The sequence below is a fragment of the Octodon degus genome, unplaced genomic scaffold, assembly GCF_000260255.1.
Source record: "Octodon degus isolate 3935 unplaced genomic scaffold, OctDeg1.0 scaffold00037, whole genome shotgun sequence".
NCBI classification, from domain to species: domain Eukaryota; kingdom Metazoa; phylum Chordata; class Mammalia; order Rodentia; family Octodontidae; genus Octodon; species Octodon degus.
Genome location: NW_004524613.1, coordinates 12586943 through 12598474, shown reverse-complemented (window position 1 = coordinate 12598474; position 11532 = coordinate 12586943). Strand labels below are relative to the sequence as shown.

Below are 11532 nucleotides of genomic sequence, written 5' to 3'. Positions count from 1 at the left end.
ATGTATTTAGTACAGGATCTACAGAGTCTCAATACATAGAACGGACTGGTAGTGATCCTCCTGTTTTCAGCCTTAAGTGCTAGGATGACAGGCATGCGCCACCATGCAAAAAATGAAAAAAGAAAAGAAAAAGGAAAAATAAGAAAACTACCTTAGAGCTAAGGCATTGTAGGAACACCAGGATTGAGCATGTAGCACTGAGCTCAGTGCCAGGCAGAGACGAGGCATTACTCTGGAAGAAACTTGGGCTTTGGTTTCTGTGGAACAGGATTCAAACCCCTACTTTGCCCTTTGGGCAAGTTCAGCCTCGGTTTTCTATCACATGAAAATGTGACATGCCTCACTTACATAGTTGAATTAATGAGGTGATTTGTCAAGTACTTAACATTCAGTATAAATCAGTGGGACTAGAAATCTTTATATAAGTACCATCAAGCTTCTTTTTCTTACCATGATTCTACAGTGTTATAAGTAGCAGCAAATAAAACATCTGCTCTTTAAAAGCTTTCATTCCTCTTAATTAATTTGTTCTCTTTGGAGAAAAATGACACATTAATACATTTTGATCTTCAGAATTCATTTCTGTGTTTAAAACCTTATCAAGTTAAACTGAGATGACAGATTTTATAAGTTAATAAAAACTCAGTAGTAAATAATTATGCTTATTAACCAAAAAGTCATTTGCAGAAGTAATGTACAAAGAACAAAGGGTTTAATAGAGATTGACTTGTATTGCCTAAGGAAGTGTAGCAGGAAAAATACTTAATAAGACATTTAAAGTGAATCATCTGTATTAAAACATAAACTGCCTCTAAGAAATGTATATATTTTAATTTCTAAGATTATGCAGTATTAGGCAGAAAAAATTAGACACATAAAACGTGAATTCTAATCACTGAAACCTGTGTGGCACTATTTAACATATAGTACAGCTGAAAGTACTTCTTCTTGTAAAGCAATATCCTCACTTGATTCATCTCGCATTAATAGTAACAAATTTATGATATAGGACTATTATTTTGGCTCATTTCAGCTTCTTGCTTGGTACTTAGAAAAGTGAACTATGACATTACAAGATATATGATATGGTCTATGGTGCTTGTAATCTTAAAGATACACGTTTTTACTACACAAATCCAATGTTGGAATGTCCTTCAATGAATACAATAGAATAATGTACTAATATTGAATAGAATTAAGACTTGAAATATAATCAGAGTGTAGCTTAGTCTTCAGTAACTATGGGAAAACCTTGCTTCCATGACCAAGAGTCAAATAAGTACAGCTTTCAATCTCGTCTTTGGGAAATATAAAACAAGTTGGAAGAGTTTTCTTCAGATATGCTGTGGAAATCTCAAAGACCTTCTGACTATTAGACCTTGTTTCTCTCCCTGGAGTGTTTATGGACATAGTTTATTTACTAAACAGATACTTTTGTTGAGTTTTTGAGCATTCTTCCAAGAAGTACTTGAGATCTACTTGAGGGCAGGCTCAGCAATGACTAGAAAATTGTTGAAATTTATAGACTGGGTACAAAGAGGCAGTGAAAGTGTAGAGGCTGGCACATACCTCGGAAGAGGCAGGGTTTTCCTTTGAGAGTAGAGGAGAAATGCCCTGGAGTAGGAGAGTATGAAGGATGGGAAATGCTGGCTTCACCAAAGAATCTGAGAGTATTTTAGAAGAGGTGATGGGGGCTGGTAAGATGGCTCAGTGGTCTAAAGCACCTACTTAAAACAAGCTTAGCAAAGCACAGGGACCCCGGTTCAATCCCCAGCACCACATGCCAGCCAGCCCCACCCCCTGGTGGGCTGAGCTGGCCACACAAAAATAAATAAATAAATAAAATTAAAAAAAAAAAATAGAAGAGGTGATGCCTCCTAGGGAGTGTCACATTGCTTTATAGGACTCAGGAGAAAAGAGGTGGGAAGGAGGAGGAAATAAACGGGTAGGTTCAGAAAGAAGAAGCACTTGGTAGAACAGGAGGAAGCAATGGCCTGGAGTAGGTGGTGATGAGAGATGAACCAGAATAAAGAGATATGGTCACCTAGCTGCCTGCCACGTTTCCCAAACAGTTGGTCCCATCTGACCTCCCCTGGGGGAGTTTAAGGACTCCGATGTGTAGGAAGATGTTTACCCACCAGTAGGGATTACTAAATCATGAGCCACAATTAAGAATGGTAGAAGAGGGGCCAGGAAGATGGCTCAGTAGAATAAGCGCTTTCCTGGCAAGCGCAAGGGCCTGAGTTCAATCCCTGGTTCCGGGGTGGGGGGGGGAATAGTAGAAGAGGAAGAATAGCAATGTTGATAATACAGATGAATAAACAATTCATTTCTGAGACTTTTTATTTAGTGTTACCTTTGAGAGGGTGGGTTTCAGTGCTAAAGATAATTAGACCTTGCGGTTAGTTGTCATTGCATAAAGAGGAAAAGTTAGTAATTTTCCAATAGAACCAAAATTAAAATAGCCTCACCCTCAATTTATGTTTCAAAAGGACTTACAGAGGACCTTACCCAATTCTTCCCCCCTTAAAAAAAGAGAGAGTGAGGAGAAAAAAGAAAAGAAAGACCTGAGCTTTACTTACCTTTTTTTGGTTTTTCTGTACCAGAGATTGAACCAATGCCTTTGCCTCCCCCTTTATTTTTTGTTTTGAGACAGGCTCTCAGTAATCTGCTGAATTTTCTGAAATGGGCTCATAATTGTACTCCTCTGATTCCCCTAACTTTTAATATAACCTGATGGATTCTTTTTTCATTACTTAATTTTATATTCTGAAACTTATACTCAAATGACAGAATGAAGTGGTATGAATGGTAAAAGAAAGCCATTTCATTTCATTTGAGACATGATGGATGAAACTAGGACTCTGTGACCTGAAGAAGGGAAGAGTCACCTGAGAAAGAAAGAGGTTAAGGGTGTCTGGCTGGAGCTATGAGTAAGAATGGGGCTCATAGACAGGGGTACATGAGAAGAGGTGTAAAGAAGAGCATGCTGGGAAGTTGAGCCAGCCTAGCTAGGGTGTATTTCTGTGAGCAAGAAGCGCCCAGTCCCTTAAGAGAAACTGGAAGGTGGGTTGATTGTGTGGTAGAGAGCATGCAAAGGGAATTTGGGCTAGATGACCTCAGGGTTCCTCCTGGCCAGAATCGTGGAGTTTGCCCAGTCTAGTGTACTCTGGTGCTTACAAGATGAAAATATGAGACATGTAGAGAACAGTTTTTTAATGCTTAATCTAAGTGGTTTATTTTTAAATTTTATAAATAATTTTAAGTCTATTTAAATGTAGAAAACATTGAAGAAGATGACTTAAAAACAGTGAATAGAATTGCCTCTCTGTCTGTGCTGACAAGAGTTGTCTAGAAGGCGTTGGTTACCAGGCCTTCGTAGCAGCTTCACAATGGTGATGAGAGGTTTACATCTGGGACTTTTTAAACTCACACAGAAGTGTTCACACAACTGTGGAGAATTGGCTTCTACCTAACTTTGGTTTATTCTTGGGAAAATTAACCTAAAAGTGAAGAGTATTGTAAGAAAGGCAGAAACGGGGGCATGGCCCTAGCTCAGGCCTTTAAGTGGCTGCTTCCACAAAGCTCTCAGCCTCAAGTTGCTGGAGTTCGAACCTCACAACTCTCCCGCTGGCCAAAAGTGCCCTGAAGCCATTCGAGGAACAAAAAAAAAAAGAAAGGCAGAAACACACAAGAACTTCTTTCCAGTTTTGATAGGGTTTATAACTATCAACTATTCTCTGTAACTCACCACCTGTTCCCTCGGTCCTTCCTTTTCTTAATAGTATGGTTTGGAATAAAATGTTACAAATTTTCTGGAACTCTCGATAACATTTAGATACTGTCTTAGTTAACTTCCTGTCACAAAATTCCTGGGAGTAGGCCTCTGTGACAAAACAAGAGAGAATCAACTTAAATGGAGGAGAGGTTTATTTGGCTCATGGTTTCGGAGGCTTCAGTCCATGATCCCTTGTCCCTTTGGTCCCTTTGCCTTTGGGCCTGAGGCAAGGCAGCACATTGTGGCACGAGTACGTAGTAAAATAAAGCCAGTTCATCCCCATGGCAACCAGGAAGTGCAAGAGGGAGAGATGAAGGGATTAGGGACTACAGATCTATTTCAGGGTACAACAGTGCCTGCCTGGCAAGTGCAAGGTCCTGATTTGATTCCCGGTAACACCCCAAAAATAATAAAATAAAAATATTTCAGGGGTACATAACAGTGACCTAACTTGCTTCTATTAGGCCCTGCCTCTTAAAAGGTTCCACCACCTCCCAATAATATCATAGACTAGAGACCAAGCATTTAAACATACAAACTTTTAGAGGACAGTTTCCAAACCATAGCAAATATCAAGGATCAGAAGTTCTCATTTTGTGAGAATAAAGGAAATGTAGTGCTCTATGCTAACAAAATGTTCTTATCAGTGGTGGTTGTAACTCCTCTGGTAGATGCAAAGTCCATGTTTGGTATCCCTTAGCCTCATCTTGGACCTTCTAGGTGAAATTGAAAAGACTTAGAAATTGCTGAATATGTATTCTGCTAAATTGTTTATTCTTCATGTATTGCTCATCTCCTTTGGGGGATGAATATATTTATGAGAAACTATACAGAAGAAGAAAAGTTAAGGAGTTAAAAGCTGTCTAGAAAGAGTTTGAGGAAATATTTGTGTTGCAGAATAGAGTAACAAAGAGGTAGTTAGAACTTCTTGCTGATTCTCATTTCTAAATTTGATGTGTCTCAAACATGGAACGATATCATAAAGTGATTGAAAGATGACTCCAAAAACATGGATCAAACTTGGTTTTAAAACTTCAATTTTAACACTTACTAGCCGTGAGTTAATCTTTCTGAGTTTCATTATTTAGCCTCTTTTAGCTTTTTCTACTTTGTAAAATGGAGTCATCACTGCAGCTATAACATACCTCCTCTTAATCTGTTTAAACAGTAGAATTTAGGTTTAGTATATACTGCCTAAGTGCTTAGTGCTTAGTAAAATTAACTGTTAATAATCATTATTATCATCATCATTATTGGGTTCTCTTTCATCTTTAAAATACCAAAACAATTCTGTATACAACGTAGGTGGGAGAGAAAGAGAACCATTCCCTATCCATTAAGATGGCTACCTTCAAGGTCTTTCTTGGCATTTTTGGGGTTTTTTTCGGAACCAGGGGTCGAACTCAGGCCCTTGCACTTGCCAGGGAAGCGCTTAGTCCACTGAGCCATCTCCCCAGCCCTCAAGGTCTTTCCTGGGCTTTTATCTCTTTCTGGTGTAGGGCTGGAATGGGTTTCCCTTTTTGGAAACTATTGCTTTGGATTATAACTCTTTCCATTTCATAATCATTTCTTTTCAATGGGCCTGAATCCATTTGATCTAGATTTAAATCTTTAAAGAATATTGTAGATAATTAAATAAATAGATTTGTTTTAACAACATGGTTGAAAAAAAAGGAGCATGATTATAAGGTAGCTTATTATTTTGTCTGCCCCTTACCACTCATCACTGTATTTTGTTCCTAAATTGTCTCATGTTTATTTGTTGATATAAAGCAAAATGTTAGCACCTTGTGGTCCCTCATCACTATTCCATTCCTTTTGACACATTTTCAAAGTGGTGACTTATTTGGTGGAATCTGAACCAAAGGCTTTATTTTGTCTCTTTTCCTGTTCTCCAGTGATGTTGGAACACATGAAAGATTTTTTTTTCCTTTTTTGGACTTATATTTTTAAATCTTGAGCAAATATCCTTTCTAAGCTCCAAGCAAGGTACCTTAAAGCTAAAATAGTCTCTGGTGGATTACCAGCTTTGAAATTCAAATTGGAGATATATATATATATATTTGTTTTTGTTTTTGTTTTTGTTTTTGTTTTTGTTTTTGTTTTTTTTGGCAGAACCGGGGATTGAACTCAAATCCTTGCATTTGCCAGTCAAGCACTTATCCTACTGAGCCATCTCCCCAGGCCCTGGATATTTTTATTTATTACCGATAACTGCTTTTTGGGATCCATTACTCTTTTCAACATTTATTAATTCTTTTGAATTTCTTGAGTTTCTCTTCTCCCTCTAGAATATCTTAGCTCTGCTGCTCTGTAAGAGTAGAACCATATCATATTGTTTCATCTCTCTATTTTATCTATAAAATGAGGGGATAGATTAGATAGTTATCTCTTATCTCTGTAGTTTCTGGGAGTTGTAGAATTGCTTAGACATCAAGTAGGCACATATTTAGCTTTGTAACAAGCTAGCTGACCATTTTCCAAAGTACTGAGTACTCCATCACATTCTACCTAATCTGTCCATTGGGAGGTTCTAAAGTGTTTAGTGAAATGAGCTTTAAGTTTTGCCGCTCTTCAGATCCAAGCTTCTCTGGTTACTAGCTGTGTGGCCTTGGGTACCTACTACCTTAACATCAGAAATCTTCCATTTTTCTTTATGCAGAATGGACATCTTTTTGTTTGTTTGTTTGTTTGTTTGTTTGTTTCAGAATGGGCATCTTTACATTGACTTTGTAGGATTGCTGTACAGGTTAGAGATTATGCATTGTGCTTCACACAATCCTACTGTATCCATCTTAAAGTTATGCAGTAAATGTTAGCTAGCTACTATTATCACTGCCTCTTCATTGAATCACCACCTGCTTCCAGTTTCTGTGGCAAGAATTCTGTCCTTCAGAAAAGAGATCTTGACATGAGATATGAATGGAAGAGAGGGTCTTACTTTCAGCAAGCTGCTTTGATGGAATTAGGTCTGTAATAGGATATCTTTGAAAGCCTCTTTAATGAGCAAGTCTCTTTGCTGTTTTAGTTTGTCCACCCTTGGATGCTAAGAAAACTTGAGTTCCAGATCTCTCTGGCAAAGAAATCGCCATGTAATATCACTAGGAAGGCCATGCGTAGGATCTGAGTGTTCACTAGGCATCTGTGACCCACAGCTGGGTTTCTTCAAGTCTTTTATTTCGTTTTTCAAAAACTATTTTTAACTTTAGTAAAAAAAAAAAAAAAAAGTGGCATAAAAGGCACCATCTTAGCAATTTTCTTGTATTTGATTTTAGATTCCTTCTATGTCTTCTTAGCTTCTTTTTCTAATCAAATTTAAGTATTAAATTAGTAATGAGACAGTAACTGTGTTGCCTCTAAACCCCACCCAAAGTAGCAAGACTTGTCAGAACAACTAGTTCCCTCTGGATTTAGACTTATGATACTGGGCTTAAGTTATGATAAAAAACAACAGTAACAGAATAACTCCCCCCCCCCATATTCTTAGTGTTGTGTTTGGGAGCATCTAACTGCAGAAAGGCAGAATGAGGGGCAAAGACAGAAGGAGAAGTCTACAGCTGAATTTGCAGTTGCTGTCACTCCCAGGGTAGACTGGGAACTGTGAGCACAGACTGGGTAACCAGCACAGTGGAGGGAAACCACACCATGTGGGCAGGTGTCCGTGTATTGCTTATCTGCCAGGCCTCTTGTTATGAATGTTGGCTACTCACAAATGGTACTGTTTCTTTCTTTCTTTCTTTCTTTCTTTTTCTTTTCTTTTTTTGGTGGACCTGGGGATTGAACTTAGGCCCTTGTGCTTGCCAGGGAAGCACTTATTCTACTGAGCCATCTCCCTGGCCCCGGTGCTGTTTCTAAGCTGGCACCCAAAAATGATTATAATCTTCAGGGGAAGCCTGCCAGTCCTTTATGGGATCTTTATGTAGTTTCTTTGTTCCAGACCAAGGAAAGTGTGCCATTCCCTGGAGCTAGCACCTGTACTGATCATTGGTCACCTTAGCATAGTTATAAAGTGGTGCTTATTTTGGGGGACACCAAAACTGAAAGTATGAGATAAAACTACTTCCAAAGGGATGTTTCCATAAAAGTAATCTCTTTGGGAGGCTGTACTTTTATTTAAATGGTGCCCAAAACCAGCTTTGAAATTGTCGTTTTAGAGCTGCCTTCACCACCTGTGACACATCCTTTTCAATATCTGTCATAGTAAAATTTCCTCTGTATGGACAGCTTAAATTTTGCAAGTGGCCAGAAGTTATCCAGGGCCGAATCTAATGGCTAAGTTAGATGATCATATAGAATAGCACTATTTTTCCTCATAGGCAAAACTTAAAATGAACCTAGTTTTCTTTTCAAAAGCAGCCCAGATGAATGTCAGAGCTGCTTGATGATAGGTGAGAACAAGATTTGGGGAACTAACACTGCACAGGAATTTGCCACTGAATCCTTATCACCTTGATGGTAGCACCTTAATTTGGCACCAAGGTCTCAGAATGCATTTGAATAGTTTTTGTACATTCATGTGAAATGCCATTCTGAGTCAGGACAGTATGCAAGGACTGCAAGTGGTATCTAAAAGTATTTTGTGGTAGAATACTGTATTATGTAGTTGGTTATTGTGGAAGTTTAGATTTCTTCATGTAATATAGAAATCTTCCAAAAAATTTAATGCTAATTATTATTATTGTCATTATTTTACATAACATGGTTTCATAACATGTCATTACCTTGGTATAGCATCACAAGAGCAAAGGCCATTGTGTGTCCTGCTTTCCCACAATATCTCAAGACCTCAAAGAGTATGAATTAACACATAACAACTCAGCAGATATTTATAGAATTAATCTATGCATTTATACTTAATAGCACTGTGTATCAAGCGTGCAGTAGAAGGATAATATGCTTATTTTTCTGTCTTTTACAGTTGTCAAATTTAAAAGTGTTGAATCACTCCCCAATGTCCGATGCCTCTGTCAATTTTGACTACAAATCCCCATCCCCGTTTGACTGCAGCACCGATCAGGAAGAGAGAATTGAAGATGTTGCTGGGCACTGTCGGCCCCAGCAGGACATGTATACTGCTGACGAGGAAGCCGACACCCTTTTCCCTAGGAAAGTGACAGCGTGCAATGGGATGGAGGACAGCGGAGGTGGAGGCACCGGAGTAAAGAAGAAACGGAAGAAAAAGGAGCCAGGAGAGCAGGATGGGACAGCAAAGGGGACTAAGGACAGGGAGCCCAAGCCAAAGAGGAAGCGAGAGCCTAGAGAGCCAAAGGAGCCCAGGAGCACCAAGGAGCCGAAGAAGGCCCGGGAGCCCAAGCAGAAAGATGGGGTGAAGAAGGCACGCAAGCCTCGGGAGCCCTCCGGCACCAAGGAGGCCAGAGAGAAGAGGAGCGGCACTGACTCTGCAGCCAGGACGAAGTCCAGGAAGGCCAGGTGTGTGCCTTTTCCTTCCCCTGAGCCCTTGCTTCTACTTCCATGGAACGGTTTGCTTTTGGCATTAGCCCAAGTTCCTAAGCATAACTTTATTCCTGTTGGCTAAGCTTTATAACTCACTTGTATAAAGTGAGGGCTTGGGGTAACCACTTGGAACAAACCCTGAAAGTTACTATTTTCTAATTGCATTCCTGGAGTTATAGTGCTTCAGAAACATTTGTGATTTTAAAATACTCCAAGAATTCCCCACCTCCTTTAGACCCCAGCTGGTTCTATTTGGTGCGTGTGCTTAGTATTCAGCACTTTTTGTTTGGCTATTGGTACCCTGACTGTGTCCCCACATGCCATTGTGTCCATGTTAACCTTCAGCCAAAAGAGGACCTCTTTTCTTTACTTCCCGGTAAAAAAGATAACCTTAATACTGGCCATGCAATTTCTTGTTACTCCTTTTGGACTAAAAAGAATTAAAATGTTGACGTGCACGGGGTGTAAGGGATCATCCCAGGCCTGATAGAGGGAAGCCTGGATTTTGGAACTGCAGCAGCGCTGAGGTAGAGTGTGCAGTCATGGGTAGGAATCAGTGGTGCAGCGACCTGGCAGAGCCATGCATGTGGGCAGAGTTCCATGTTTGAGAACACTCGACTCCCAGGGCTCGAAGCTCAGAGAACACAGCCGTCAAGTTCAGTATTTGGCACAACGCCTTGCCTTTTTATAGTTGCTCAGGAGGCCAGAGGACGCCATAGTGACTTCTAGAGGTCAGAGGCCTGGGAACAGATTGACTAGCGTGGGTGATACTAACATAATAAAATGAGACCGTCGTACCTGCGTTTGGACAGGCGCAAGGAGGCGAGTTTTGTTTTTTTTTTTTTTTTCCTCCAGGAGGCAGGTTTTAGAGAGAAAGTATTTTCAGTGCTGTGTTCTGCAACTTGGCATTAGTGCATGGCTCATGTTTTCTTTAGGACAGTTGGTTAGGACCAGATGGATAACTTCCTAATCCAAATGAAGCTTTTTGCCACTTAGTGTTCACTATATTCTGCCTGGCAGGCCATTTCATCTTTTAACAAAGAGACTTGAGAGTTGAGATGGGGCATAGTTTTCAGAAGGTGACTATAAAATGCCTTATAATGCAGAAGACTGAGAGGCAAGCAAAATTAGGGTTCTAACTTATGAAAAACTTAGGGGTTTTGTTTCTTGGTTAACATAAGAATATCTATTCTCAGTGTGTGAAAGACGTAACAGTGACTTTTGGGCTTCTGACAATAATCTTCACCTATTACTTTGGAAGAGCTGAAGTTTCTTTAGGGTAGTAGCATATTTGAAGGAGGAGAATCAGATCTGACCTATGGGAGTTCGTTGTTTTAGCCTTATGAATAACAGTAAGGAATCAGGGTAGTATTTCAGAATTAGGATAATCAGAGGACATTGTACAACCCTAGTAAGGATCTGCTTCAGTGTGAAAGGAAGTGGAAAGCTGTAGATATCTGAGCTCACTTAGCCACTCATCTCTGGTGCTTACAGTTTTATTGAACTCATCTTAAAGGAATTCACATTTACATTATGTGAGATATAAAACAAAGTGATAGTATGCAGACATTGTTACAAGTTCCAATTTGGGGAAATAGAAATTATTCCACAAAATAAAATTGGGTGCTAACTGTATAGGCAAAATCAGGATTCTGAAAATGAAACCTTATAGGCTTTGTTATAATATATATATGCATAACATTAATTAAAGGACCCCGATTTTGTTCTAATTAGGTTGAATCAAGTGAGTTGGAGAAATGCTTGTAATGTTTTTGAGAACTGTTAGAAGACAGCAGGATTTTTAGAGATTTAAAACTCAGGACCTCCTCTGAGGGGAGGCTAGTGTACAGATAGGGATATCATCTCTTTAGAAATGTGGATGTTACAAACACTCTTTATCTTGGAGCTATATAATAAATTGACCAAATATAATAGAATTGACCTAACATAATAGAATTTTTCTGTGTATCCCAGATAGGGCTCTAGAATGGCTATCCTTTCGTTTCTTTTCCTTTGTGTCCTTATAAAATTATTTTAGTCCCTTTAATTATTCCGCTGATCAGTAGGAACTGGTGTAGCCAGCCAAATAGCTCAGTGGATTAAAGCACCTGCAAGCAGGCACAGGGGCCAAGGGTTCAATCCCTGGGCCTGCTGTGCCGGCCCCACCCCCAGGGCACACTGAGACAGAAATTAAGACTGGGTGTGGTAGCACACACCTGTAATCCCAGCTCTTGGGAGGCTGTGAACAGGTGGATCACTACGAGTCTGATATAGAAGTGAGACCCTGAACACCATGTAGA

General features: G+C 39.6%; 1 protein-coding gene across 3 annotated transcripts in view; it reads left to right on the top strand.

Annotated features, from left to right (window-relative positions):
• The window catches only part of Chd6 (chromodomain helicase DNA binding protein 6), a 166046-nt gene that overhangs the window by 2110 nt on the left and 152404 nt on the right, over window positions 1-11532 (top strand). For all 3 annotated transcript variants that reach the window (XM_023714970.1, XM_023714971.1, XM_023714969.1), the window contains exon 2: window positions 8697-9208. In XM_023714970.1, the coding sequence (XP_023570738.1) occupies window positions 8697-9208 (512 nt within the window). The remainder of the gene's footprint in view (window positions 1-8696; window positions 9209-11532) is intronic.